The sequence below is a fragment of the Phocoena sinus genome, chromosome 3 (genome assembly GCF_008692025.1).
Source record: "Phocoena sinus isolate mPhoSin1 chromosome 3, mPhoSin1.pri, whole genome shotgun sequence".
Classification (NCBI taxonomy): domain Eukaryota; kingdom Metazoa; phylum Chordata; class Mammalia; order Artiodactyla; family Phocoenidae; genus Phocoena; species Phocoena sinus.
The window spans coordinates 13,268,922-13,294,741 of NC_045765.1; the positions used below are offsets into that span (position 1 = coordinate 13,268,922).

General features: G+C 51.0%; 1 protein-coding gene across 22 annotated transcripts in view; it reads left to right on the forward strand.

The window, feature by feature from the left end:
• Positions 1-25,820, forward strand: part of EPS15L1 (epidermal growth factor receptor pathway substrate 15 like 1) — a 101,442-nt gene that overhangs the window by 59,771 nt on the left and 15,851 nt on the right. For 7 of the 22 annotated variants that reach the window (XM_032625255.1, XM_032625267.1, XM_032625262.1 and 4 more), the window contains 8 exons: positions 446-610; positions 5,389-5,512; positions 6,414-6,464; positions 7,573-7,709; positions 12,246-12,306; positions 13,317-13,399; positions 19,824-19,956; positions 22,414-22,461. In XM_032625255.1, the coding sequence (XP_032481146.1) occupies positions 446-610; positions 5,389-5,512; positions 6,414-6,464; positions 7,573-7,709; positions 12,246-12,306; positions 13,317-13,399; positions 19,824-19,956; positions 22,414-22,461 (802 nt within the window). Of the gene's footprint in view, positions 1-445; positions 611-5,388; positions 5,513-6,413; positions 6,465-7,572; positions 7,710-12,245; positions 12,307-13,316; positions 13,400-15,448; positions 15,708-19,823; positions 19,957-22,413; positions 22,462-25,820 lie in introns of those variants that run through there. The other 15 variants (XR_004349036.1, XM_032625268.1, XM_032625275.1 and 12 more) reach the window with 6 other exon arrangements.

Genomic DNA, 25,820 nt, shown 5'->3' on the forward strand with positions numbered 1-25,820 from the left:
ACCAGTGCATACGAGACAGTTAAGATAAAGCTGGGGTGTGTCTGACGTCACAGATTGCCTTCCTTCCCCTGGCCTCACGTGCCTCCTCCAGGAGCAAGGAGGAGCAAATGGGGTAATAAATCCCACGAAGGAAAGTGACCGCTGAATATCACTTTGAATAGATTGTGCATCTGGATTTTGTCCCATTTCACTTCCTTCCGAGTCACCAAATGTCTGAACACTTGGCCTTTCTCAGGGACCGCCTGGGGCAGCAGAAGGGTCTCGTCTTGGTTTACAAGCGGTCTCGTGTCTCATAAACATGGCAACGGGAATTGTCTACTCCGTAGATGGGTAATTCAGTTACCATTGTGAATCGTCCGGGGTTGGATGTTAGGAGAAAAAAATGTGTTGCCTAATACTTTTTTCCTAAACCCTACTTGATGCCGACGATGTCTTTATTGTACAGGCAAGAAGCAAGCTTTCCCAGCTGCACGAAAGCCACCAGGAAGCCCAGAGGAGTCTGGAGCAGTATGACGAGGTGCTCGACGGGGCCCACGGCGCCAGTTTGACCAACTTAGCAGAGCTGAGCGAGGGCGTCTCCCTGACAGAGAGGGGCGGTTTTGGAGCCATGGTAAAGGTTGAATAAATGTAAATGTAAAGGTCCCGGGATCAGGCCCCACACTGGAATCAGAGAAGGCCCTGCCCGCTTGATCCAGCACTTGCCAGCCTCGATTCTGTTCAAGTGCAGGGTGTTTCTTGTTTTCGCTGCTGCTTTGCGTGTCCCCACCAGCCCTGCAGCCTGGCGTTCGGGGCCACACTCCATCCTGGTGTCTGGGACAAAGCCAAGGATAGGCCTGAATCCTTTCTAAGACCAGTTTGTAAGGACCTCCATCTCCGTGAGCTGATCACCCGAATTTGGAGGGCTTCCCGAACTTAACCAAAATTGGATCAACTCTCATACATTGTGGAACCCCGCATCCTACTAATTGGGAGTTTGGAGGAATGTGTGTGTGTGTGTGTGTGTGTGTGTGTGTGTGTGTGTGTGTGTGTGTTTCTGTGTTTCTACAAGGAGCACCTTGAAAATCACACGTATAGGTAAAGATCAAGAACAATGACAGCCCTCCTGGGGTGTTGCTGTATCACCTACGAATTGGCCTCTCTCCTGAAATCTTGGTCACGTTTGAGACTTTGGCACTTGGGTTCAAAACTCATGACCCTGGGGGTGCTGGTGAAGGCCCGGCCTCTTAGGTTTCTGCAGGCCCTCAGGCTGCTGACATCCAGCAGTGTTACTTTGTCCTTTGTTCCTGCCAGAGTTGGCCGTAGCAGCCCTGAGCCCTGGCGTGTGCCGTTTTGCAGTTTATTCTGGCTGACGAGAGTGTCTTTGTGCATCTCTGTGCTGTTGCGGGAGCCAGTGGGATGCTGTTTGTCTCGGTGGTTTCGTCGTGCTCTGCTCCCAAAGCCTTTCACCGCACGCCCCGCACTGACATCTCTCTCTCCCAGGCTCTTGCTCCTGGCCCTGTTTGCCTCATGGATTCCTTCCCCTCCTTGTAATAATTCAGACTCTCTGTCTCTCTTCATGTGAGACTCGGCTCTTCCTGTGCATTTCTTGACATGTTTCTTTTCTCAGTAGCCAAGTACTCAGTCCCAAGGATTTATGGGGAAGCTTACGCCTCCTCCCCCCGGATTGCAGAAGACCTGTTGGTGTTCTCATCTGTCTCTTGTCTCTGGCCGTCACTGCCTCCCTCTGCCATTCACACATTCCTTTCCTTAGGGAATTGTAAACGAGTGAATTCCATATCTGCTCCTGGGCCCGTTGTCAGCTTCATCAGCTTTACCGTCTAAATAGAGACTGTGACCGTTCCTTCTTCCTGAACCGAGTGAGGCAGAATTTCCTGCTTGGCTGTCTGTCTCAGAGTGTGCGTTTCAGCTTCTTAGCCCCGCTCTTATTCTTCCCTCTGTCACTGGTACCCTCACACGGCTCTTAGCTTGCCCTGTTCCATCTTAGTTCATGGAACAGCTCACTTTTAAACCCTCTCGCAGGCTTTGATAAGATTGGTTTTCTTGGATAAAAAGTTGACAGTGAAGTGGCAGTTTGAAAGCAGCATGGGACTTCCCTCCCCTCTCCTGCCCCCCACAGATTTTTTTACCTTTATTTTTATTCATCTCATTAGTGGGCACAGTTTACATGATAGTCAATTCATCTTGAAACGTCGACATCGCATATGTTACGTAGAAACTCAAAACCAGTGTTTGAGAGAAAAACTATTTTTATCTTGTTGTACAAATACAGTTTTTAAAGCACTTTTTGGTTTGTTTCCATTTCTTAATAAACACTTTGAAGAGGGCTTTTTGTTTACTCCTGGACATTTCAGGACTGCTCCGGAGGAGAGGGACCTCTCTTAGTTCTCTTTGAGGGGATGAAAGTGAGGAGTTTAGTTTCTTGAGAGCAAGTGTAACCAAAGAGGTGCGTCTAGAACTTTCTAAGTCTGGACGGTTTTACTAAAGTTACTAAGTTTAGTGTTAGGCTCACGTGATTTTACTTTGTCCAAGACAGCAGGATTCTTAAAGCCATATTTATTTCTTATCTGTCATCCACTGATGAGAATACTGGCCTCTTGTCCTTGGAGTCAGCACTCAGCCAACCGGTCTACTAGAGAGAAGGTAATAAATCACCACAGACTTTAGTCTCGCCGAGAACTCATCATGAAAGAAGGGCTTGTCTGTCACATCCAGCCCCTGGAGTGCTAGAGCCAGTTTTATTGACTCTCCAGAGCCGATTATTAAATAGGAATTTTGTAAGCTGTTATTCAACCTTTGGTAACTGGACGTCAACCATGGTGGGAGTAGCTACACCATGTGAATTGGCAGAGGCTAACAATCAGGGCTTTTTATTTTTTTCCCCCCAGAGCACTGGTTCACCAGCACACCACTGCCTAGCCCCCATCTAAAGGGAAGGAATGTCACAGAATGTCACCTAGATGCCCTTTCAGAGTTGTCATGTCTGTTTCCCAAGAAGTGCAGTAATTAAGACCAGAACTCATTGTTCGAGGTGTTCTCCCTCTGCCACGGGTGGGATCGTTCATCCCGTGCTTGGCGGCTGCACTTGCGTCTCCCAAGTGGGCAGATGGCTCCGTGCTCATTGGCAGGAGGTCAGTGGATGGTGGAGTTTACGGCCTCTCTGCACCAGGGGAAATCTAGTTTTCTGCTCTGGATCTGTGAAATGGAATCCAAACCACCTGTGGTTACCCTAACCACATGAATCCTGCCGGGGTCTTCTTAGGCTTCTCCTTTGAAGGGGAGGGAGCGGTTGCTGCCTTAGGCAAACAGTTGCTCCTGAGAGAGAGATTGCAGACTTGACTTTCCGCTCAGGGGATTTCGGGCCAGACCCCCCAGTATCAGTCTCTTCTCTGCCATTGTCCACTGTTACTTGTCAGTCTTCCAAGTGGCAATTGAAAACATTATAAAAACAAAAACAAAACAACACAACCAATTTGTACATCAGTGCTAATTAAAAACTAAATAGAAGCTTCCACACCGAGGCCAAGTTGTCATTCTTAACTCACTACTTTATCCACCTCATACATCATCTCTCTCTGTTCTTCTGGAACAGATACGTTCCTTCCCCTGGGCTGCAGTGGGAGAGGTTTATTTTCCACACTGGCCTCCTGGCTTCCTTAGATTAGGACTTCTCCATCACGTTGATCTGTGTCTCAGAACCCCATTGGGTGCTTGCTGGCGCGGGCATGTCACAGTAGTTAGCAGTACGTCCTTACTGAGTCCTTGCCCTGCTGCCGGACACGGTGCTTGCAGACATCAGTACTTACTTGCCTAAGAACTGGCTTATTTTCCCCACCTTGGGAAGCCCTGTGGTTGGAGGCTCCAGATAATCTTTCTCAGGTAAGGAAAATCGTTCCGTATTCATCAGAGGGCAGGGGTGTTGGTCAGTCCTTCCGAAGCCTTGGGCTTCCTGTTAGCCTGGTGCCTCTGAGATCCGTCCTGCTCCCTGAAGTCAACTGGCCCAGGGTGGTAGGAGCCTCGTCAGGAATCTTCCTTTGGCCCCTTTGACGTCATTGCCCTGTATTTTCACAGAAGCCCAGCTCTTTAATCATTTGGTTTTGGTCAGTTGGAATAATGGCTGAGTTTGCCAGCCCCGAGGATGCTGACACATTTGCCAGATTCAGTGAGGATGTTGTGCTTTTTAACATCATAGTGAAACCTTCATGTTTTCACTGAGGGTGTGTCTTCATTAACCAAAATATCTCAGTATTTCTGAACCAAGTACACCGTCCCTATGTGTACTGTGAAGCCTCTCCCCAGCCCTTTCAGGTCATTTTCCACTATAAAGACGTGCTCTTCAAAAGCCAGTTTTTTTCCCTTCTGATTTAAATATTCTTGTTTGTTTCTAGAAATAAGCACTTTTTAAAAAAAATGCAAAGTGTTGCATATGCTCTAGTAGTTCTAACTGCGTAAGCACTCATTTCCTCTCAGGATGTAAATAGCCAGCATGTTTCTTGGTGTGGAAACGGCATTTTTTAAAATGCCCACGTAGGTAACACACTCTGAGAAGGTGTTTGAGGGAGGCACACCTTTGAACAAGGCCTCTAGCTGCAGTCGTTGGTGGCTCGTTACATTTTCTTTCTGACATTTCCAAAAACATGACTTTTTTTCTGACTCGATTTTTTTGTTTTAATTGTGGTAAAAGGCACGTAACGTAGAATTTACCATCTTAACCATTTTTTATTATACAGTTCAGTAGTGTGAAGTTTATTCACATTGTACCACTAAGCTCCAGAACTTTTTCGTACCCATTAAGCAATAACTCCCCCTCCCCCCTCCCCCAGTCCCTGGCACCCACTATTGTGCTTTCTGTCTCTATGAATTTGATGTCTCTAGGGACTTCATGTAAGTAGAATTACACAATATTTGTCTTCTTGTGACTAGCTTCTTTCACTTAGCATAATGTGTTCAGGGTTCATCTGTGTTGCATGTGTCAGAATTTCCTTTTTAAGGCTGAATAGTATTCCATTGTATGTACATACCACATTTTGCTTATTCACTCATCCATCAGTAGGCGCTTGGGTTGCTTCCACTCAATGATTTTTAAATAAACTTTTTAATTTTAGAAGACTTATAGAAAAGTTGCAGAGATGGTACAGAGAGTTCCCATGTACCCCACACCCAGCTTCTCCTATTATTAACATCTTGTACGGTACATTTATCATAACTAATGAACCATTGTCGACATGTTATCATTAACTAAAGTCCATCTTCTATGGTTTTTTAAAAAAATTACTCTCTTTAGGGTCACATCATTTACAGGGAAAATATACCAGTTAGGTATAGAATTCTGTACTTTGCTTTAAATCTGAAATAATTAAATCCCTGTCCTGTCTCTTCACAAAATTATAGGACGATCCTTTCAAAAATAAAGCCTTGTTATTTAGCAACAACGCCCAAGAATTGCATCCGGATCCTTTTCAGGCAGAAGACCCCTTCAAATCTGACCCATTTAAAGGAGCCGATCCCTTCAAAGGTATCTCATTTGGCACCCACTTTATCATTGAAAGGCTGTTTTGTGCCCCCTAGGGTTGTCCAGTGACTAGAACAGTTAGGAGGAAAGAAATTCTTTGAGCCTAATGGGCCTCTTGAGTTTTTCACCCCACCTGGTTATCTAAAGAGCTATGGTGTTGAGGGGAGGGGGTGGGAAGAGCTCCAGGCTCACCTAGAGACATCCACGTTCAAGGGCGGCCTGCTTGGCCCTGAGACTCTGCATGCTTCAGTTCCCATCCACCTCTCGGGATTGATAAGATAATCAGACGTAGTGGTGATTATGGAACCACCTAGTAAACAGCAGATCCCCCACATAAACATCTAAGGTCTTAACGTGGTGAGTTCATCCAGATCCACACACGAGTCAAGAATAAGAAGAATTCTAGAAACAAGATTTCCTAAGTTCTTCAGTTTTTGCAGAGCAAAACAGTATTTCCAAGAAGGCTATCTGTACTTTTCTGAGAAAAATGCCAGGGCAGGGAGAGGGCAGAGGGAGTGCCTTTCCAGTTTCAGATTTGGAGTGGAAGCACCTTAGTTCTGAGAGATGAGTCAGGCAGCTCCCGAAACTCAGATGTGCCATGCGGCTGAGGGTGGGGCAGCTCCGGGGTCCCAGGTTCTTGGAGCCCTGGGAAGTGACGGGGAGGGGCAGGGGTGAGACAGGAGAGTAAAGCACTGTGTAGAAAGAGAGAGTGTGAATTCAGGCTTGCCCTACATTTTCCTTGATTTGGGCCCGTGTTGAGCAGCCAACAATACTTTTCATTTTATCTTAGTTGTCATCGCCATGACAAACTGCCTTAGTCAGTGGCTGCCCCTGGTTCCCCACTTTGCTCTGCCAAGGTCGTTTCTACCATAGACCTGAATGGTCCTCTCTCCTCTAAATCCAGGTGACCCGTTCCAGAGCGACCCCTTTGCCGAACAACAGACGGCTTCAACAGGTAAAAAAAAAAAAAAAAAAAGCCTAAGCCTTTGTTAAAAGAAACATCTTCTGGACTGGCTCTCAGAATATTCCCATTCCTAGTTCAGGTTGAAGGAAATGGGGAAACACCTTGCAGCCTCCTTTGCCAGGTCAGTTTCTGAAGGAACCTCCATTGTCCCTCTCTTTCACAGTCTGGTGCCCCTTCTTGCCAGTCGCACAGCATGATGAGAATTAGAACTAGAAAAGAAGCCCCTGATAGCTAGGCCACTGTTTGGACACTTGTGCCCACTTGTGTCACCTGTGGTGGCATCAGGGTGTCCCGTTGGTACCCACATGCGGTGGCACTTCTGCCCACACATACCAGGGAGTGGACTGGGAAGGACAGCATCGCATTGCATAAAAGCCTAGCATCTTGTTCCCTGCTGGTGATGGTGGCTTGCCCCTCCTATAGTCACCAGGCCCACACCTCACGTTCGAGGAGAATGAACGCACCCTGGGCGTGGTGTTGGGATCTTGCTGCCTATTTATCTAATTTTTCCCCTTGTATTCGTTTTTTCTATTGAGGTGAAATTCACATAACACAAAATTAACAAATTCACATAACACAGATTAACCACATTTCAGTGACGTTTAGTTCATTCACTGTGTTACGCAGCCACCACCTCTGTGTAGCTCCAGAACATTTCCATCACCCCAAAAGGAGACCCTGTCCCCGTGAGCAGTCTCCCTAGTCCCACTCTCCAGCCCCTGCTTTCTGTCCTTATGGATTTACTCATTTTATTTGTTCATATTATTTTGAAATCAAGTGTTATTGAGAGGTATAATTAACACACAACAGAACTCACCCATTTTAAGTGCAGAACTGGACAAGTTTTGACAAATGTGTATAGTTGTGTGAGAGAGAGAACATTTCCATTGTCCCAGAAGGTTCCCTGGTCTCCCCCACCCCCTACCCCCCCAGGTCTCTGGCAACCACTGACCTGCTTTCTGCCACTACGGTTTGTACCTTTTCTAGACTCTCATGTAAATAGTACCAGTCAGTTGTGTGTTCTTTTATATTTGGGTTCTTTCACTAGGCATAATGTTTATTCATGGGGCATTTTTTTTCTTCTTTCCAAAACACCTAGATCCATTCGGAGGGGATCCTTTCAAAGAAAATGACCCATTCCATGGCTCTGCCCCCGACGACTTCTTTAAGAAACAGACAAAGAACGACCCATTTACCTCAGACCCATTCACGAAAAACCCTTCCTTACCTTCAAAGGTGAGTGACCCCGGAAAGGCTGCCTTCTGGTGCTGCCCGTGTGCATGCTCTGCGTGTGTGAAGGCAGCCCTTTCCATTCCCCACCCTCTGTGGACCGAGTCAGGGCCTCCATCACTCAGACCGTGAGTGCTAAGCCTGACGACCGAGGGCTCTGCAAGGCCAGGGGATTCCCCAGGGGCTGGCTCAAAGGCCAAGCCTCGTTACTGCATAGCAAGGTGACCCTTTCTGCCGATCCCTCCAGAGGCTTGTCCCACGAAGCAAGGTGTCACATCCAGCAGTCCAGTGAGCCCAAGTCAGGGCGGGCTGTGTCCTGAACAGCTGTCGCTCCTCTGTCCCTTTCTGTGCCCCTTTACTTCAGCTCAGGCCCACCTGCTGGGTTCTCTGCTCTGTCGTCTGCCCCCAGTGCCACTCCACCTCCCAATAAAGACAAAATAGAGCACCACACACTCCCACAGGTTGCCATGTGACTGCTCCTGCCATCTTCCTAGTGCAAAGCACTAATGGTGACATTGGCATCAGCCAGCCTCAGTGGGTCCCCGCCATGGCAGGAGGAAGTCCAGACCCACAGCCTGGCTGCACTTAGTATGCTCCCCCGCCCCCCAGCAAGTAGTAAACCATACCTTTTGCACGTTAGACTCAACAGACTGGTTTAAATTGGTGTAAATGAGGATTTAAAAAGCAAAAAGTAACTTTGTGATTGAATAGAGAATTTTTGTGTCTAAGTGAGGGCAATGTATAGCCTTCCTTCACGTTCTAGGCTGCATCTCTGTCCCCACCTTACCCATTCCCTAGTTTTTCACTTCTCCATGGACCTACTGGTATGTATCACTGGCCCCAGAGCTCCTTGAAGGCAGGGATTAACCTGTAACGTTTCTATCTGCGAGACCTGTCATGGGATCCCCCCCTTTCATCGCTGGTGTTGGTGGTCTGTGTTATCTGCGTTTATCAATTTTGTCGATCTTTTCCACGAGCCAACTTTTGGCTGTGTTAATTTTCTCTCCTCTTTGTTTCCTGTTTCACTGATTTCTGCTCTTCATTATTTCCTTCCTCCCACTTCGCTCTTCTGTTTCTAACTTCTTAAGGTACAACCTTAGGTCGTTGGTCTTGGATCTTCTTTTCTAATATGAGTGTTTAAAGCTATGCATTTCTTTTGAGGTGCTGCTTTAGCTGCATTCCATCCATTTTGGTATGTTGTATCTTCATTGTCATTCATTTTGAGATATTTTCCAGTTTTCCTTGTGAATGCTCTGTTGAACCTGGATTATTTAAAGTACATTGTTTCATTTCGAGATACTTTTTTTTCCCCCTAGGTATTTTATGATACTGATTTCTAATTAAATCTACTGTTATTAGAGGGCATATTTTGTATGTTTTCGGTCCTTTTAGATTTATTGAGACTCGTTTTATGGTCTGTGTTGGTGAACATACTTTGTACACTTGAGAAGAATGTTTATTTGCCGTTGTTGGGTGTAACGTTCTGTAAATGCCAGTTAGGTCAAGGTGGTTGTTCTGATTGTCTGTATTTTCTTCCCTTTGGCCACACCATGCGGCTTGCGGGATCTTAGTGCCCCGATCAGGGATTGAACCCAGGCTGCAGCAGTGAAAGTGCCCAGTCCTAACCACTAGACTGCCAGGGAGTTCCCCTTTTTTCCTTTTTTTAAAATGTAAGGTATAGTTGACTTACAATATTGTGTTAGTTTCTAATGTACAGCAGAGTGATTCAGTATACATATATACATATATATATATATATATACTTTTTCCATTATGGTTTGTTACAGGACTGGTCATCTATTTTTTTTTTTTAAACTAACTCATTTATTTATTTATATTTTTGGCTGTGTTCGGTCTTCGTTTCTGTGCGAGGGCTTTCTCTAGTTGCGGCGAGCGGGGGCCACTCTTCATCGCCGTGCACGGGCCTCTCACTGTCGTGGCCTCTCCTGTTGCGGAGCACAGGCTCCAGACACACAGGCTCAGTAGTTGTGGCTCACGGGCCCAGTCGCTCCGTGGCATGTGGGATCTTCCCAGACCAGGGCTCGAACCCGTGTCCCCTATACTGGCAGGCAGATTCTCAACCACTGTGCCACCAGGGAAGCCCTGGTCATCTATTTTTATGGTTTTTGTTTGTTTGTAAGCTCTACCAGTTGCTGAGAGAGGAGTGTTAAAATCTCCTATGATTGCAGAATTGTCCATATCCTCCTTAGTTCTGTCAAGTTTAACTTCATGTGTTTTGAAGCTCTGTCAGGTGCCTACACATTCATGATTGTTGTGTCATCCTGATGCAGTGACCTTTTTTTCTTTGTAAAGGGTTCCTTTTTTCCTCTGGTGCTTTGTCTTACTATATTTTTATCACATATTAAAATAGCCACCTCATTCTCCTTATGCGTAGTCTTTGCATGATACATGTTTTTTCATCCATTTACTTTCAACCTGTCTGGGAGTTGAAGGATGTCTTTTGTGTCGAGCATGTAGTTGGGCCTTGCTTTTCTATCCAGTCTGGAAATCTCTGCCTTCTAAATGGAGTGTCTAGTCTGTTAACATTTAATGCAATTATTGATATGGTTGGATTTAAGTCTACTATTTTATTATTTACTTTCTTTTATCCTCTGTATTTTATTCCTCTGTTCCCCTTCTTCTGTCTTCTTTTGGATTATGTGAATGTTTTCTAGAATTCCATTTTCTGGTATCTGTTGGCCATTTTTAACCATACCTTTTTTCATTATTTCTTAGAGGTTGCTTTAAGGATTACCATATACACTCTTAACTTATCATGGGCTACTTGGAATTAATATTATGTCACTTAATGTAAAATGTAGAAAACTTGTAATCATATAGGTCCATTTATCCACCCTCCCCCAAACAGCAGCGTCTCTGTTATAGTTGTCCTATGAATGTAATACATCTAAATATGTTAAACCCCATAAGACAGTGTTTTAATTTTTGCTTTAATCCACTGTATGAATTCTAAAGAGGAAAAAATAGTTATGTTCTTTTCTCTGGCTACCTTAAAGAGCCTCTCTTTACATTTGCTTTTCAGTAGTTTGTGTAGGCTCTGGATATGTTTTTCTTTGTATTTATGCTGCTGGGCATTTGCTGAAGTTCTTACATCTATAAATTATGTCTTCACCAAATTTGATAAGTTTTCTGCCATTATTTCTTTGAAAAAAATTTTTTTTCTATTCTATTCTCTCTTCTTCTCTTTGTGGGATTCGAGTTACATAGATGTTAGACCTTTTGCTATTGTCTTTACAGGTCCCTGAGGCTCTGTTTCTTTTCATTCTTTTTTTCTCCTTTTTCTTCAGATTGGGTAATTTCTACTGATTTATCTTCAACTTCACTTACATTTTTCTGTCATTTGCTGGTTAGCTAACCTAGTGAAGTTTTTATTCTAGATATTGTACTTTACATTGTTTGAGAATGTCCATGTTTCTTCTGTATAGTTTCCATTTCTCTACTAAGATATCCTGTCTTTTTATTCATTTTAAGTGTTTTTTCCTTTATCTCATTAAGCACAGTTATTACTGCTTTAAAGTCATCCTCATCTGAGAATTCCAAAATCTGGGTCATCTTGAGATTGACTCCATTGATTGTCTTTTCCCTTGATAACCGCATTTTTCAGGTTCTCTCTTTATGTTGAATAACTTAAAAATATATTCTATGCATTGTGAGTGCTCTGTTGTGGAGACTGGATTCTGTTGCATTCCTCCAAAGAGTGTGGATGGTTTTATTTCAGTAGGCAACTAACTTGGTGAGACTCACATTGCAAACTCTCCCTCTCTCACCTGTGGTTTCATTCCTGTGGCCTTAGCTGTAGGCTGCTCTGAGTCTGCCAACCCACACACAGTGTAGGGGTGAGCCTGAGACGTGGACAGAGCTTGTCATGGCATTTGGGGCTCCCATTCTCTGCCTCTCCTTTCTAGATCCCGCATCCCTTTCTCATGGCTGTGGTTGTCCTGGGGCTCCCTCCTCTGAGCTTCAGTCCAGAAAGACAGTGAGTTTTCTATTGGAGTCATAGCCCCCCAGTACTCTCAGACTGTAGCTGTCAAAAGGGAAAAGCTTGGAAGTTTCCTGGTCTAGTGGTCTAGTGGTTAGGACTTGGTGCTTTCACTGCCGTGGCCCGGGTTCAATCCCCAGTCGGAGAACTGAGATCCCTCAAGCCGAGCAGCGTGGCCAAGATAAAAAGAACCACAGGAAAAAAAAAAAAACAAAAAAACGGAAAACTCAATCTTGTACTGCTTTTTCTGCCAAGTTTCAATTCTTTTCCAAAGTCTTCCTGCTTTGGTTCACTCCCTGGGTCTTCAGGTGATGGCTTTTTTTTTTTTTTTTTTCCAGTTCAGCGTGTTTATAGGTGTTATCTGCGGGAGGGGTTGGTCTGTTGGGATTTAACTCTGCCGGGATTTAGTTTAAGTCATTTTATCCTCCCCAAGGCTGGACAGCAGATATGGTGCATATAGATGTCAAGAAAGTTTGTGGTTGAATGAATGGATGATGAACAAAGGAACTGCTTTTCACTCTCTCCTCTCTCCTTTCACTCAGCTCGACCCCTTTGAATCCAGTGATCCTTTTTCATCCTCCAGTGTCTCCTCAAAAGGATCAGGTGAGACTGATGGCTTATTTTCCTTCTCACTCTTCCTCGGGCAGTGGAATGGACCACCCATTTCCAAATCTGGTGTGTCCTCAGTGTTTATGTCATTAGTAAGTGGCACCCAGATCCTCACCTGAGGCAGTGCAGCCAAAGCCATTCCCCTCTGGCTGCTCATCTTTCTGAGCAATAGCTGGCATCTTACTGGATGGAAAGGAAGCTTGGCGGTAGGGATTAATTTAGTAATAACACCAATGTATTAGTTACTCTTTGCTCAGTCCTCCTTATGAATCTTTGGTTCTAACCTCTGGATTTTTTTTCCTAAAGGAATCCAAAGTTCTACTGAGGCTTGTGCTATGGGCACTGGATTTGAGGGAACCTCCCCTCACAGCATAAAGCTCTTAGGTGTGCCTTTAAGGGAGGGGAGTGTTTGCGGACTCCCCCTTGCTTTTGGAAACAGGTTCCACTTGGTACTGCCGCCTTGCCTAACATCTTGTGCTTGTTAGTTGCAGAGTTTGATTTCGTAGGTGAACTCGTGGGTTATTATGGACAAATCGCACCACCCACCAAAGGAGAAAGCTCAGCAAAAATCTCTACCTGCAGATGACCTCCCCACATAAATCATGTGGGTGGCTGGTCGCCTCCCTCTCACTCTCCCCTCCTGATCCAGCAGGACAGACAGCAGGCTCTCCTTCCACAGGGTGCTTGTCACTCCTTTGGTGACGGTGAACAATGCTGGCTTGCAGCACAGCCGCAGGGCAGAGTCCCTCTGGCTCTCCCTGCGCTGACTCTCATGGCCGCAAACCGTCTGGCTGAGCTGCACCAACCATGAGCCAGAGTGGGCAGGGGCAGGGGCCCTTGTTGAGGACTTGCACCCGATTCACCACCCCATCAAACAAACGTGACCTCCATGGATCTCCTGCTTTGGGGGCCATTGAGAACCAAGAGGTGACACTTCCCCCTGCTCCCAGGAGGCGTGTTCTGTGAATGCCCTGTAACTCTTCCTCTGCTGGTGCTGCTTGCAGGTCCCTTTGGAACCTTAGACCCCTTCGGAAGTGGGTCCTTCAATAGTGCTGAGGGCTTTGCCGACTTCAGCCAGATGTCCAAGGTAAAGCCCTTCCCACGGAGCCCCTGTGCCTCTGCCAGTGTCCTTGTGCGTCTTGTCGTGGGCTGCCAGGTGTAACTGTTTAATGCCACGTATGTATTTCTTTGGCACCTGTCAAACTCTGAAATGTATTCTCATGTGAGGTCGTGAGTCAGCAGACGGGGTCCAGAAAGTGCCCATGGCTGTGGCTGGACCCACTTCCCTTCCTCCAAGCGAAACTGCCAGAGCCCTGAGTCCCTCCCTGACGCGTAAGCGCTGCGGGCTCCCCGCTACTGCCACCGGTGTCAGATGGCAGTCAGACCTCAGGTGATAAAGTCGTCTCTGTGGCTGAACAAAGTTGCGAAGGTCTTGGGCCCTGAGGGCCAGGCCTGGCGTGCAGCCCGCTGAGGCTGGAACCGTGGGCCTTGGGCCAGAAGGCAGGAGGTGTGTCTGGAGCTGCCCATGGACAGAACCCGAGAAGGATGTGGAAACCGAGGGCTAGGCTCGGTGAATAAATATGCAGGTGAAAAGTGAGCCTTTCAGGAAGGACGATAGGCACTCCTGGTTGGACTGGATGGTGCCTACACGGCCATAGTTACGTAAACTGACGGTGGATATAGTCCCACAGATGGTGTTAAAGCTCTTTCGAGAGGGGCTTGGAGGATGGTGCTTAACGTAGCAGGAAGTCAGTCAGTAGATATGTCCAAAATGGACAGATCAAGAAATAAGAGTAGAGGCCCACGACTGAGAGGTAGATTCCAGAAGAAACTGCTAAGAAGTTGAAAATGTTGGCCTAGGCGAGTAGGTCTGCTGTTCTTTGTTCTAACCTTTAGTGTCCCTTGGTTTTGACCGTGAGCCCGTGTTTCTTTTCCAAGAATTAAGGGAAGCAGCGTTAGGTGTGTGCGTCTTGGCCTCGGTGGGTGAGGGTGGGATCCGTCACAAATAAAGCGCTGCGTGTGGCCGCGGAGCCATAAAGCCCTGCATTCTTTGTTGAGTCCACCGGTCTGTCCCAGCCGCCTGCTCCAGCCCAGGTGCCGTGAGCACTGGGGGGCGGCCACATGCAGATACGGTTCCTGTCTCCTCGCTGGTGGGGGTGGGGAGGGGAGGGAGCCCCCCCGGAGTGTGTGGGATGGGCACCCACGGCGGGGAGTCCTGGGCACCGCTCGCCCCGCGTGCCAGCTCCTCAGGGCATGCTGCGTGTTTCCTCCACGTTCACTCAGCCCGAGGGGCGCACGACTGTCTGGGCGCTGAGCACTCGTGGTTAGCAACGTGAGATTGTGGTGCGTGGCTTCCAAGAAACATTTGGGATTTTGTTTATGTTTTCAAAGAAACGCACGAGTATAAACTGTTGAGGTAGCAAAGGTAGCTTCTGGCCAGAGGCAGAGCATCTGTTTGCCCATTGGCCGCCGCAGAAGGGAGCCCAGAAGTGCTGGGGTTTCGGCCTCTCTCCTTCCAGTGCCTGGAGGGAATGAGCCTCCATCACTCGTATGGGAACTGTGACGCTGACGGTCGGGGTGCCATCTGGGATCAGCCAGAAGGGACCAGGGCCTGAGATTTGCCCTCATGTTTGCCCGTCACTGCGTGGCTGTTACACACGCTCCTTGAGTGGAGCTATGTGTCCTTGTCTTCTGTCCGTGCTTAGCGGGTGGGAAACCATCCCCTGAAATGAGAAAACTTCTGCCACACGGGGGCGACGGTCTCTGGGGAAGGGCTTTGTACTGTATTCTCAAGCTGGCACAAGTGGGACCTCTCCCTGCGCAAGGCCGAGGAGGGAGTGAGAGCTAGCAGTGCCCCTGAGCTGGGGCAAGGACGAGGGCATGAACGGGGTCCTCTGTTTCAAGAAGCACCTGAGTTGAGGCTGTGTGTGGGGTGGCCAGCCTGGCGGGGCCCCGGATGGCAGGAACGGCTGCGTCTCCCTCCTCCAGGCAGTGCCTGTGTTTCCCGTAGCTGCAGAGACACCCCAGAGCTGGGCAGTTCAGAACCTGGCCCTTCCCTCCTTCTGCCCGGTCTAACCTAAGGTTGCATTTTCCCCTTTCTAATTCCGCTTTCCCTCTCCTTGTTCGCGTGTCCCAGATCAGGCTGCACACACGTGCACTTGCGACTTCAGGGCCAGTGCCCCTTCCTGTTCGTGGCGCTGGGCGGGATGGAGCTGGATGAGGCCGTGGAAAGTTTGTCTCCAGTACTCCATTGTTTTGTTTCCATGATTCCATCAGCTCCTGATCTCATGCCACTTGCCCAACTGAATACAGGGCCCTAACCTCATAGGTCTGTTTTTCCCTTTTGGTTCCCTTTCTGTTTTTCAAGAACAACATTGTGTATATAAATAAAATGCTGAAGGAAATGAAAGTAAGTGGCAAGAAGGTGTTTTTTTTTTTTTCTTTTTTGACTTCTTGGTGTGTGTGTGTGTGTGTGTGTGTGTGTGTGTGTGTGTGTGTGTGTGTTTTAACATCACTATCTTTTCTCCACCTGAGTGGGGTGGGGAGGCAATGCACGCTGGCGATGCATGCTGGCTCCTTTTCTTAACTTCACCCTAAATTAGAGTGTCCTCCCTCTGCCTGGCAGTGCTAGAGGAGAGTGCCAGCCAGCAGTCTGACTCCAGTAGATTCCTTTGGGAGGTTCTCTGGGCTTGCACCCTTCGTTGAGGTCCCTCAATACCCGAGAAGATTTTTCTAGACAGTATTACCTTGCTTTAAAAACACATTCCCCAAAATAGATTTCAGAGAGCATCTGAGAATAAAAACAAGACTCTAACTTAATTATTTTACTCCCGCCCTAAAAAAAAACCACCTATGAAATACTTGACTGCCCATTGTCAGCCCATTTTCAGTTGTTTTTCAAGCGTGCGTTCCTATTTAGGGCTTTTTTTTTTTAAGTTTAGAGTCGTTTGCTTTAAATCAATTCTTTAAACTGTGAATCTCTTAGAGCTGCTTCTCATATAGTAGCTTTTCTGTCTGTCCTTTTTTCTTTTTCTTTCTTTTTTTTTGGAGCAGACTTCACTCTAGCCCAGCCAGAGAGCCCCTACCGGCTTTACTGAAACCCTTCTAAAAATAGCAACTTTCCCTGAAGCCACAGCCTGAGTAGGAACCAGTCAGGTCCCAAAGGAAGCTTCTTGGGAAACTTCAAGTCATGAAAATTAGGATTTGGAAATGACGCAGGCTTTTTGGTGTCAGAAGTGATATAATTCCCTGCTGTGGGCGAACCAGGCGCTTACAGTTGGAACCCTTTCGCCTTGGAGCGGGCCCACTGGCTCCGTGGGTTTAGACAGACGAGGGGGCGGAGAGTCGGCTTGGCCCGTGGAGTCCCCAGCCAGCCGGGAGGCTCACTGCAGCTCGCGCTCCAGGCTGGGGGTTGCACGGGCTGGGTGGACAAGGGCCCCGTGCACCCCACAGCTCTGGGGGGGGTCACGTCCAGAGAGCCCTGGGTGTCCCACTATACCCCTTCCCCAGAGCTGGCACCTTTGCAGCACCCAAGACAAGAACTGGGGCCCACACAGGTGCCTCGGGGGCTGGTCGCGCCTCCACTCTGTCAAGATTAGTTTTGATTCCCTCTTGCCCGTCTCAGGTTGTGGCGAGAGTAGCAAGAGTCCTAGACCCAGGCTGTGTCCTGGGAACGGCAGAAGCAGAGGCATCAGCATTCCCTCGCTCTCCATCTCCTTAGCCCCCACTGCGTCTTTCCCAACCAGCAGACCCTAACCCACTCACTTTAGAGCTAAGCTGCTGGTCGACACGGCACCTTAGCTCTACTGCTCTCTTCGTCTGGGAAAGGCTCTGTGAATGACGGGAAGCAGCAGAAACGAAGCATCGGTGGCCGATGGAGTGTTTGCAGATTCTTGTGGGTATCCAAGAGAGTTCTAGTCACATCCACATCCTTGGCGTGATAATAATCGTGCTGTCTTTGTGCTGATGCAGTCCAGGTGCCAGCTGGAGCAATTTATGCATTACCTTTCGTTTTCTTGCCACAGCCCTGCGAGCTGGGGCCTGTCATTATCGTTGTTTCATAAACGAGGAAACAGAGGCACGGAGCCGGTAGCAGGGCCTCCAGATCCCATCCCAACCACTGTCCTCTGCATCAGACGTTCTGGAAACTCGAGCAGCAGGTTTTGCAGAGACTCCCAGACTTTTGTACCGAAAAGGACAAGCGTCACAGAGCCTGGGAAAGGGGGGTGGCAGCAGTGGAGGGAGGGACCTCCTCGCTCCATTGCAGCCCTTCTGGCTCAGAGCTTCCCGGTGGGCCCAGGTGGTCTTGGCAGGGAAATGAGTCTTTCCCATTAGACCCCATCCTCCCCAGGGCCTTCTGCCCTGCTCTGCCCCTTGCCTGCATCTGTGCATGTCTCCCTCATGGGCATGAGGACAGTCCCCAGACCTCCTGTGGGGGGCGGGTGGCGGGCTGCCAGCAGCCAAGGGCAGGGCCTGAGAGCCCTGGCCCAGGAGGTGGACGGCGTGGGTTCCCGCCCTGACTCCCCTGCTGAGGTGCTGTGTGACTAGCAGGCTGCATCTCCTCCCCGTGCCTCAGTTTCCCTGTGTATAAGGTAGAAGTGGTGACAGTAGGACTTGTCCCAAGGCCGTTGGGAAGATGTGGTGAGAAGATCAGCGAGCGTCTCCTACCCTGGCAAGTGAGCGTCTACTACCCTGGCGGCCCCAGAGGCTTGTGGGGAGGGACCAGGGCGCCCAGTGGGCTTGGCTGAGTGTGCAGCAGCCACTCCGGGCCCCCTCCTCCTCCCTGTGGGCTGGCCGCCTCTCTCCCACCTGAGGCTAGTATCTAGGTACCAGGGGCAGAGGCGGCCGCATCCCCGTCCCCGTGACCGGATCCGGAAGAGGGGGAGCCGCGTCCCCGTGACTGGCATCAGCCCTTCTCCCCACTTCTCCAGTGATGTGTCGGAACCAGATTACCTAAGAAGGTCCCACAAGTGCACTCTTGTGTTCCTGCTTTGTCTTCTGTCCCTTGACCTGCCCCACTGGGGAGGGCATTGCAAGTGCCCCTCCTCACGCAACCCCCCCCTCCACCCCTGCTGCGTGTGGCCCACCCTGTCCTACTGCGCGTCTCCTTTCCTTTGCTTTTTGAGGACCGTATCAGCATTTTCACTCCCATGTCCACCAATTCCTTTAGTGTCTAGCAGCTATGAATCTCCTTGCTCTACTTTTTCATAAACGTGGTCTCCCACCTCTGTAGAAAGCAGTCTCCTCCCTTTGGGGTGCAGCTCTGGCTGTCTGTGCTCATCCGTCTGTCGGTGGAGGTTTGTTATGCCTGGTACCGTGCTGGTGCTCCAGGTGAGGGTGCACAGGTAGACAAGTCCCTGCCCGCTGCAGGCAGTTGGCAGGTGTGTGCCCTGTCACTGGCACTTGCCCTTCAGGCAACTTGCCCCAGTTAGGTGGGAGGGGCCTGAGTACCCGTCACTGCGGCGTGATGATGTGTGTCCCGTGAGCTCCCACCAGGATGTCCGAACAGTCAGTTAGTGGGAAGGGGTGTCAGGGAGAGCTCTGGGGGTGGCAGTGAGGTCTAGCCAGTCTCTGAGGAAGAAGAGGGGCTTGAGGTGGACGGGGTGGGCTGAGCCCCCAGTTGGGGACTCTGTATATATGGAGGCCTCGAGATGGGGCACAAGGGGGTCCCAGGCACCGGGGAACTGGCCAGGAGAGGGTTGGGGCAACTGTAGGGATGAAGCTAAAGCCCTGGGCAGTGGCAGGGGGGTAGGGTGGTGAGGGGCTGTGAGGGAGGCCCTGCGTGACTTGAGGAGTGCTTGGAGGTTACCTTCAAGCTTCAGGGCTGTTCAGTGCTACTACCCAGCCCCCATCTACCTAGCTCCCTACCTGCCTGGCAGCTGTACCTACCCATCTACCCACCTGCCCACCCATCTATCCAGGCATCTCTCTGTTGCTGGTTGACATGGTCCCTCCTGGGTCTGAGGTGGTAGATGTGGAGGCGGGTGGAAGCAGGAGGAGGCTGGGGGAGGGTCCGGGCGAGAGGTGACAAGAGCCCACTGGAGGCAGTGATGGCTGTGCCCACGGGGCTGCGGTGGGCTCTGACCTGAGCCACTGGGTCAGGCAGCCCACGGGCACAGAGAGGATCTGGTGCCGCTCTGACCCAGCGCCTGACACTGACTGAAGGGGGAGAGGCTGGGCGCATCTCTGAAGTATGAGCAGGAAGCCCAGGGGACGCTGGGGTCAGGAGAGACCTGATATCCCCCTGTGGGTGGCAGGAAGCACCCCACCCCCACCCCATGTCAGAAGCCCGTCGAGGCACCGGGCTACTCTCGCCTGCTCTGTGTGTTGCTGGCTGCTCCTCACTGGCCAGAGGACCCCGGCTGTTGAGGGTGGAGGAAAGTCGGGGGGGCTTGTGAGAGACCCTGGGCCCGAGTGGCGGCCATGCTGTGCAAGCCCGGAGGGCTCGGTGGATGTCCGCTGCCTCCGTGTTAATGATTATTTCTGCCTCTCTTTCGTGTCCTCTCTTACAGCCCCCAACTTCTGGCCCTTTCACCTCCTCCTTTGGAGGGGCAGGATGCTCAGATGACCCCTTTAAAAGTAAACAGGACACTCCCGCTCTGCCTCCGAAGAAGCCTGCTCCTCCGCGGCCTAAACCGCCCAGCGGTCAGTACGCTTTCTTCTCTCACAGCCACCCGCCCACCGTCGCCAGGCAGCGGGGGCACTGAGGGCCCCTCCTTTCACCAGCCCAGAGTAGAGCAGACGCTGCAGGGCCTGCACTCAGAGCAGGAGGGTCTCCGCTCCGGCCCGTCGCCTGGGTCCGCACACACTGTGCGCCTGGGACGTGCTTCCCGCCCCACCTGCCCTCGCCTCGTCCTCTGGGCCTCTTGGCTCCGGGCTCTGTGTGGGGCTCCAGGGTGGTCTCCGGAAGGCCAAGAGCTCAGAGCCCTCCTTGCGGTCGGGAGAGCTGCTGCATGGCCTCCGGTTCAGCATGCAGTCGTGGCCCCTCCGGCCTCCCCACCCGACCCAAGCTCTTTCCCAGGTTGGCTCAGGGAGGGCCCAGGGGTGGGGACGGCAGCAGCAGTGGCTGAGGCCTCCACTCAATCCAGTGCCTCCAGACTGGTTAAGGACTTGGGGAGGGGTGGGGGGGGGCGGTCTACCTTGGCCATGTTTGATGTGAGAGGAGGCAGGATGGCTCGGGGCTCCCTTCTCCTCCGCTCCGGCCCCAGCATCTAGGTGGATGGCTCCGAGCAAGGGGTTTCCTGTAGACTGTACCTCTCATGGCTGCGGTGGTGTGGCTGCTTTCTCTCAGGGGTGAGCCTGGCATGTCCCCCTGAGGATGCTGAGGACTGTTAGCTCATGCAGGGGACCTCTCTTACGTGATGGCGATAGGCCAACAGGCCAGGTTACCAGACTCAAAAGCAGAAAGCTATTGCTCCAAGCGGCAGAGAGATTCACTGCAATTTCCCAGTCCATTTATCTGTCCCCTCTTCATCGTTCGTGCTCATTTCCCAGCAGAGTCACCGATGTTGTCCTTAGACTTCTGGGTGGCCTCAGGAGAACCACACGCTCCCTCGGTCGCGCCTTCTGTTCCACAGCCTTCCTCTCCCTGGTCCTTTCTGTCGGGGGGGCGGTGCTCTCCTTCCCGCCCGAGCTCGCCCTTCCCCGTCAGTCTGCCCCGGGGACTCGCCTTGGCACCTTGTGGTCATCGGTGCAGGCCCCCAAGCTCTCTAGTTTCAAGGGGTCATCAGTCCAAGGCTGGCCAGTCTTCCTACACCTGCCACTGGAGCCAAACAGAGGGGAAAAGCTATTTAAAAATGCTCCCTCTCCCTTTCTGTCACCTGGGCTGGCCAGAGCTTTCTCTCAGGAGTACAGGAACTCCGCCCGCAGGGCCCAGTTTGGCCTCCTTGTGGATGGGTCGTGAGAGAAAGCACGACCAACAGGCGGGATGAATTTATAACAGGTTTTCTGTGAACTGTGAGCAGAAACACACACATAAAGAGATCACTTCTGTAAGCCATGCATCAAAGGCATTTATCATAAAACGGGGGAGAAAAGCAAAAACAACAAAGGAATTCCCTTGTGTCTGTGAGAGGCCGCCTATATATACCTTAGAGGCAGTGGCCCTTAGGGAACCCCTGACGGTCTCCTGATGGAATGACATCGGGCCTTCTCACTCTGCCTGAAAGATGGGAGCCACAGCACACCTACACACACGTGCACACGCAGTCACATGCTGCACTCGTGCACACGCTTACACAGTGCTTGCATACACCTGCATGCACACTGCACACGTGAAAGTACACACACACGAGTGCACACGTGCCCAGCAGCTCGGCATCTGTCGGGCCTCGTGGAAGAGCTGCTCCCCTCACTGGCTGTGGCAGGCGCAGAGCTTCATTCTCGGGGTTTCTTGGAAACACTCATCTCAGCCTCCTCCCCTTCCCTGAACCAATGCTGGGTGCTTTTGAACTTGCCCTCCGCTGTCACCTCCCCTTGTGTCTCCCTCTGCAAGCCTCTCCACCCCGCCTTGGCTTCTGCTTTCAGTGTGCCGTGGACTTAGAAAGCAGAGCCCGCCAGAGGCACGGCTCACCTCCTTGGAGCTGACTTCAGGGCTCGGGCTTTTTAGAGCTCTGTCCACGTTTGGGCAGGTTTGGCCCTGTATGCCGGGGGTCTCAGGCTGCCTTTGCTCGTGGCTTTGGGCTGCCGCAACCTTGCTGTGCCACAGCCTGCTAGGGTGCCGGGTGCCCCGAATATCGTCTTCACATCACAGCCCTCAAGGTGCACGTGCATGACTGTTAGCTTGCCAGATTCTAGCAAGACCCGCAAAGACGGGGCAGGCACCCTGATGCCCTCTTACCGGAACTGGAAAGGGAAGTGAGAGAGGTCACGTGTGGCCCAAGGTCACGCAGCAAGGTGGTAGCAGGACCAGCCCTGGACCCAGGGACCACCACCGCCCCCCTGCCGGCCTCCCACCCCCCCTAGACAGCTGTAGTGACAATCAAGCTGTGAGGCTCGGGTGCTCTGGACAGTAGTCAGCTTGTGTGCAGTGCTTAATCTGTGAGCGGCCACAGTGTGTCTGCGTAGAGGCCTAAATGTCTCTCATCTGATTCTCTTACCTAGAAGCAGTGGCTGAACAGGAAATCCCTGCGTTGTACACACTGCTGGGTGGTAGGTACACACTGTGTGGCGGGTGCCCCTGGAGCACTTCCAGTGGTGTTTCTGCTGTGATTTCATACTAACCTCTAACAACCTGGAAATTGCTGGCTGTGCCGATGCCGATGTACCCGCGAGGGACACCTGACCCAGCAGGTGGATGTAGGTGGGTGGGGGGCATTTGGCTCTTTGAGGGATGCTCAGGAAGGTGTCCACCTCACGCTGCTTCCCTGATTGAGGGAATTGGAGCCCAGCTGTGCACACTGCTCTCCCCTCCCCCATCCAGGCCGCAAGGAGCAAGGCCACTTAAACCAGAGCCGCCTGGCAGTTATCTGGTTCTTAGCAAGACAGGTCAGCAGAGGAGAGTTGGAGGAAGTCCCACGCAGAACGGTTGTTATGAAAGCATCAGGCCTGGCTCTTGTTTTCTTGGCTGCTAAAGATAAGAAGCAACCAAGAAGATGTCCAGCTGTTGTTGTCGTTGTTTTTGTAAGAAAACAAAAGTCCAGCAGTTTGCAAGGGAGGGGATGGAATGTGCTTTTCTGCTCGTCTTGCTGACCCAGCCTTTTCCCGCTTCGAGGGGCCGCGTGGCCAGCACGTGGCAACGCCGGGCGGTCACGCTCAGGGGCCATCCTGACACGTGGGGGAGCGTTGGTCCCAGGCGGCTGAGCCGGGAGGAGATGAGGCAGGTACCCTGCTCCCGGGGACGTGTGGCCCTGGCGGTCGAGCTGTGATCCCGCGAAGGTAGGCGAGTGGACAATCCAGCCTGCTGCGTGATAATGATTTTTCTCACAACCCACACACACAGCTTCATACCTGCACTCCAAATACCAAGAGGAAGGAATGGGCTCTTCTGTAACCCTCGCCGCCCCGCATGTGAAATGGGTCTGATTGGCCACATTCCCACTTGAGGCTGGTCTGCAGGGGACCCAGAGGTTTCTAGAACCCTGCCAGGTCTTTGCGCCTGGAGTCGACTCCGATGTGTGAGGCCGGGACAGGCGAATCTGATGCCATATCCCTCCAGCATCTGGGCCACCTGTCCCACTAGAATCCCGAGAGGCTGTGTGATCAGGATGGTTTCACGTTCCAGCCGCTTCCATTTCCCTGAGGGGCTCTGGGCAAGTGTCTTAACCTCGCCGAACCTCAGTTTCCCTGCCTGGACATGGGACCAACTCTGGCCTAGCATGTGGCCTCTCTGGTAAGTGCCTTGCACAGTGATTACCATGATGGGCATGGTGTGCATCCCCCAACCCATCCCCAGGGTACAGAGACCAGGACTCGGGGTCCTCCTTCCCTAGCTCCTTTCCCGGGAAAGACAGAGGCTGGGCCCGAGGTGGACATATGCGTACAGGGATTTATCAAGGGATCCTTTTCCCCCATGAGATTGCAGTTTAGCAGAAACCTTTGCAGTTGAAAAAAAGTCAGAGCGTGGGTAGTTGAACTTCAAAGAGGTCTCCAGGGTCCCCTCTGGCGAAGCTCAGCTGTCGTCACTCATGGGACCAAACGCACGTTTGGGTCTGAGTTACTCCTGGTTTTTGGGGTGCCATCTCTTGTGCACCAGCGGCTTCAGTTTTTACATTCTGTGGGAGCTGGTTTTTTGCTTGTGTTTTTAAGCTTGATTAAAGATTAATTGACATGCGACAAACAAACGTATATAAACATCAGCCTGTGCAGTCACGGTGGGGATCCTACCAACTGGGACCCTCACCAGGGTTCTCTGGGAAAGAGTTCTGGTGCCATAGGTGTGTGACCGGCGCAGCCCGCGGCTGGCCGTCTGCTCTGACCCAAGCCAGAAAGTGGACCTTTGGGGGCTGTCAAGAATCGCCCTCTGGGGCATGTGCACGGAGCTTTGGCATCAACGCTGAGTTCTCTGTGCCTGGAGGTCTTTTCTAGAAAAGTCTATCAAGGTATGAAATGACCAGCAGGTGTCTGTTTGGGGTAGAGAGAATTGGTTTCTTCTAGGCAGATGCAAAACAGACCGTTCTGGCAGCCGCCGAAACCTGTCGGTTAGAGTTAGCGCTGGCACACCTCCCCCAGGTAAACAGCGGTGTGCTTTCTGCAACGGACCGGAGATCGAGATCAGTCAGAACTCACCGCTAAAGAGTTTCTAGGTAAAAGTTGTTGATTTGCAAAGGGAGAAACAGATTTTTTTTTAAGTGCAGGAAATGGCTGTGTGGGTGTCAGTGATTGGGCCTCGCGCCTGCGGCGACAGATAGCGGGATCCTGTGCCCCGGGCCCCACCCTTGCCACTTCCTGCAAGTGCAGCCCCGCGTTGCGGTTCCTGCAGCGCCCGGGTGACACCAGCTAGAGCGCCTTCACCGCTAACCAGCCAGTCACCTTTAACCTTTCCCCAATTTAATTATTATTGCTGCTAATAACCTTTGCACCTTCAGGATAAAACCACGCACACACTGGTGATGTCTTTCTGCCCCTCTTCCCCTTCCCATAATTCTTCCAACACACACAGGACAACGGAAGACCGTTTAACCGGGGTCCTGTTTGGGTCAAGTGATTCTCAAAAAGTAAATAGATAAATAATCATTTCCCCCCTAGAACATGAGTCCCCTCCCACAGCTGTGACTGACTCCACACAGGGTGACTGGCTGTGGGATCTTTCTCTTGGGCAGTTTTCTGGTTGCCGCCCACTCTTGGGCCAAGCCCACTGGCTCGGTGGTCCGCTTGACCGTCCCAGGAGCTGCCACACAGGACTCGGTCAGGGAGGACGCCCCCGGTTCATCCGTGGCGCCAGCCCAGGTGTGTGCTTGGCTCTGAGATGCCAGGCTGGGGGTGAAACCAGGGTGGTCATCCTTGGCCCGTGTGGGTTCCGTCCCCTTGTTTGTTGCACAAGATCCACTCTTAAAATGGCTTCACCAGTTGAGCCGTGCGGTTAGCACCTCAACCTTGAGCTTAACTACTTTAATTCCGTTCCCACGATGATTTCAGAGAGATAATTTGGTGGGTACCTGTTAAGTTCTAGAACGGGACAAAAGCAGTTCACTGCCAGCTCGAGGAGCCTGGAAAATTGTGGCAGTTGCCAGCCAGCCAGGGTTGGAGTGCTCCAGGAGAACCTCAGGCGCCCAGCCTGGCGGAGTCCTCCTTTCCCGCCGGCCACCCCCTGCCCGCCGGGAGCTTCTGTGCCAGGGCTGGGCGAGACCCCTGCCAGCGTGTGCTCGAGAGCCGGCTCCCAGCAGAGGGAGAAAAGCCATTGTCCTCTCAGCCTCTTAACCTGTAAAACGCCTGGAGATGAATTGCTCTTTGGGGTGAATTTCTGTTCTCAAAGTTGGCAGAGTTCGAAAATAGAAGCATTTGCCTACCTTAGCACACGCCCACCCTCCTGCACCCGGAATCGAGCGGTGGATTGAGTGGGAGTTGAGTGA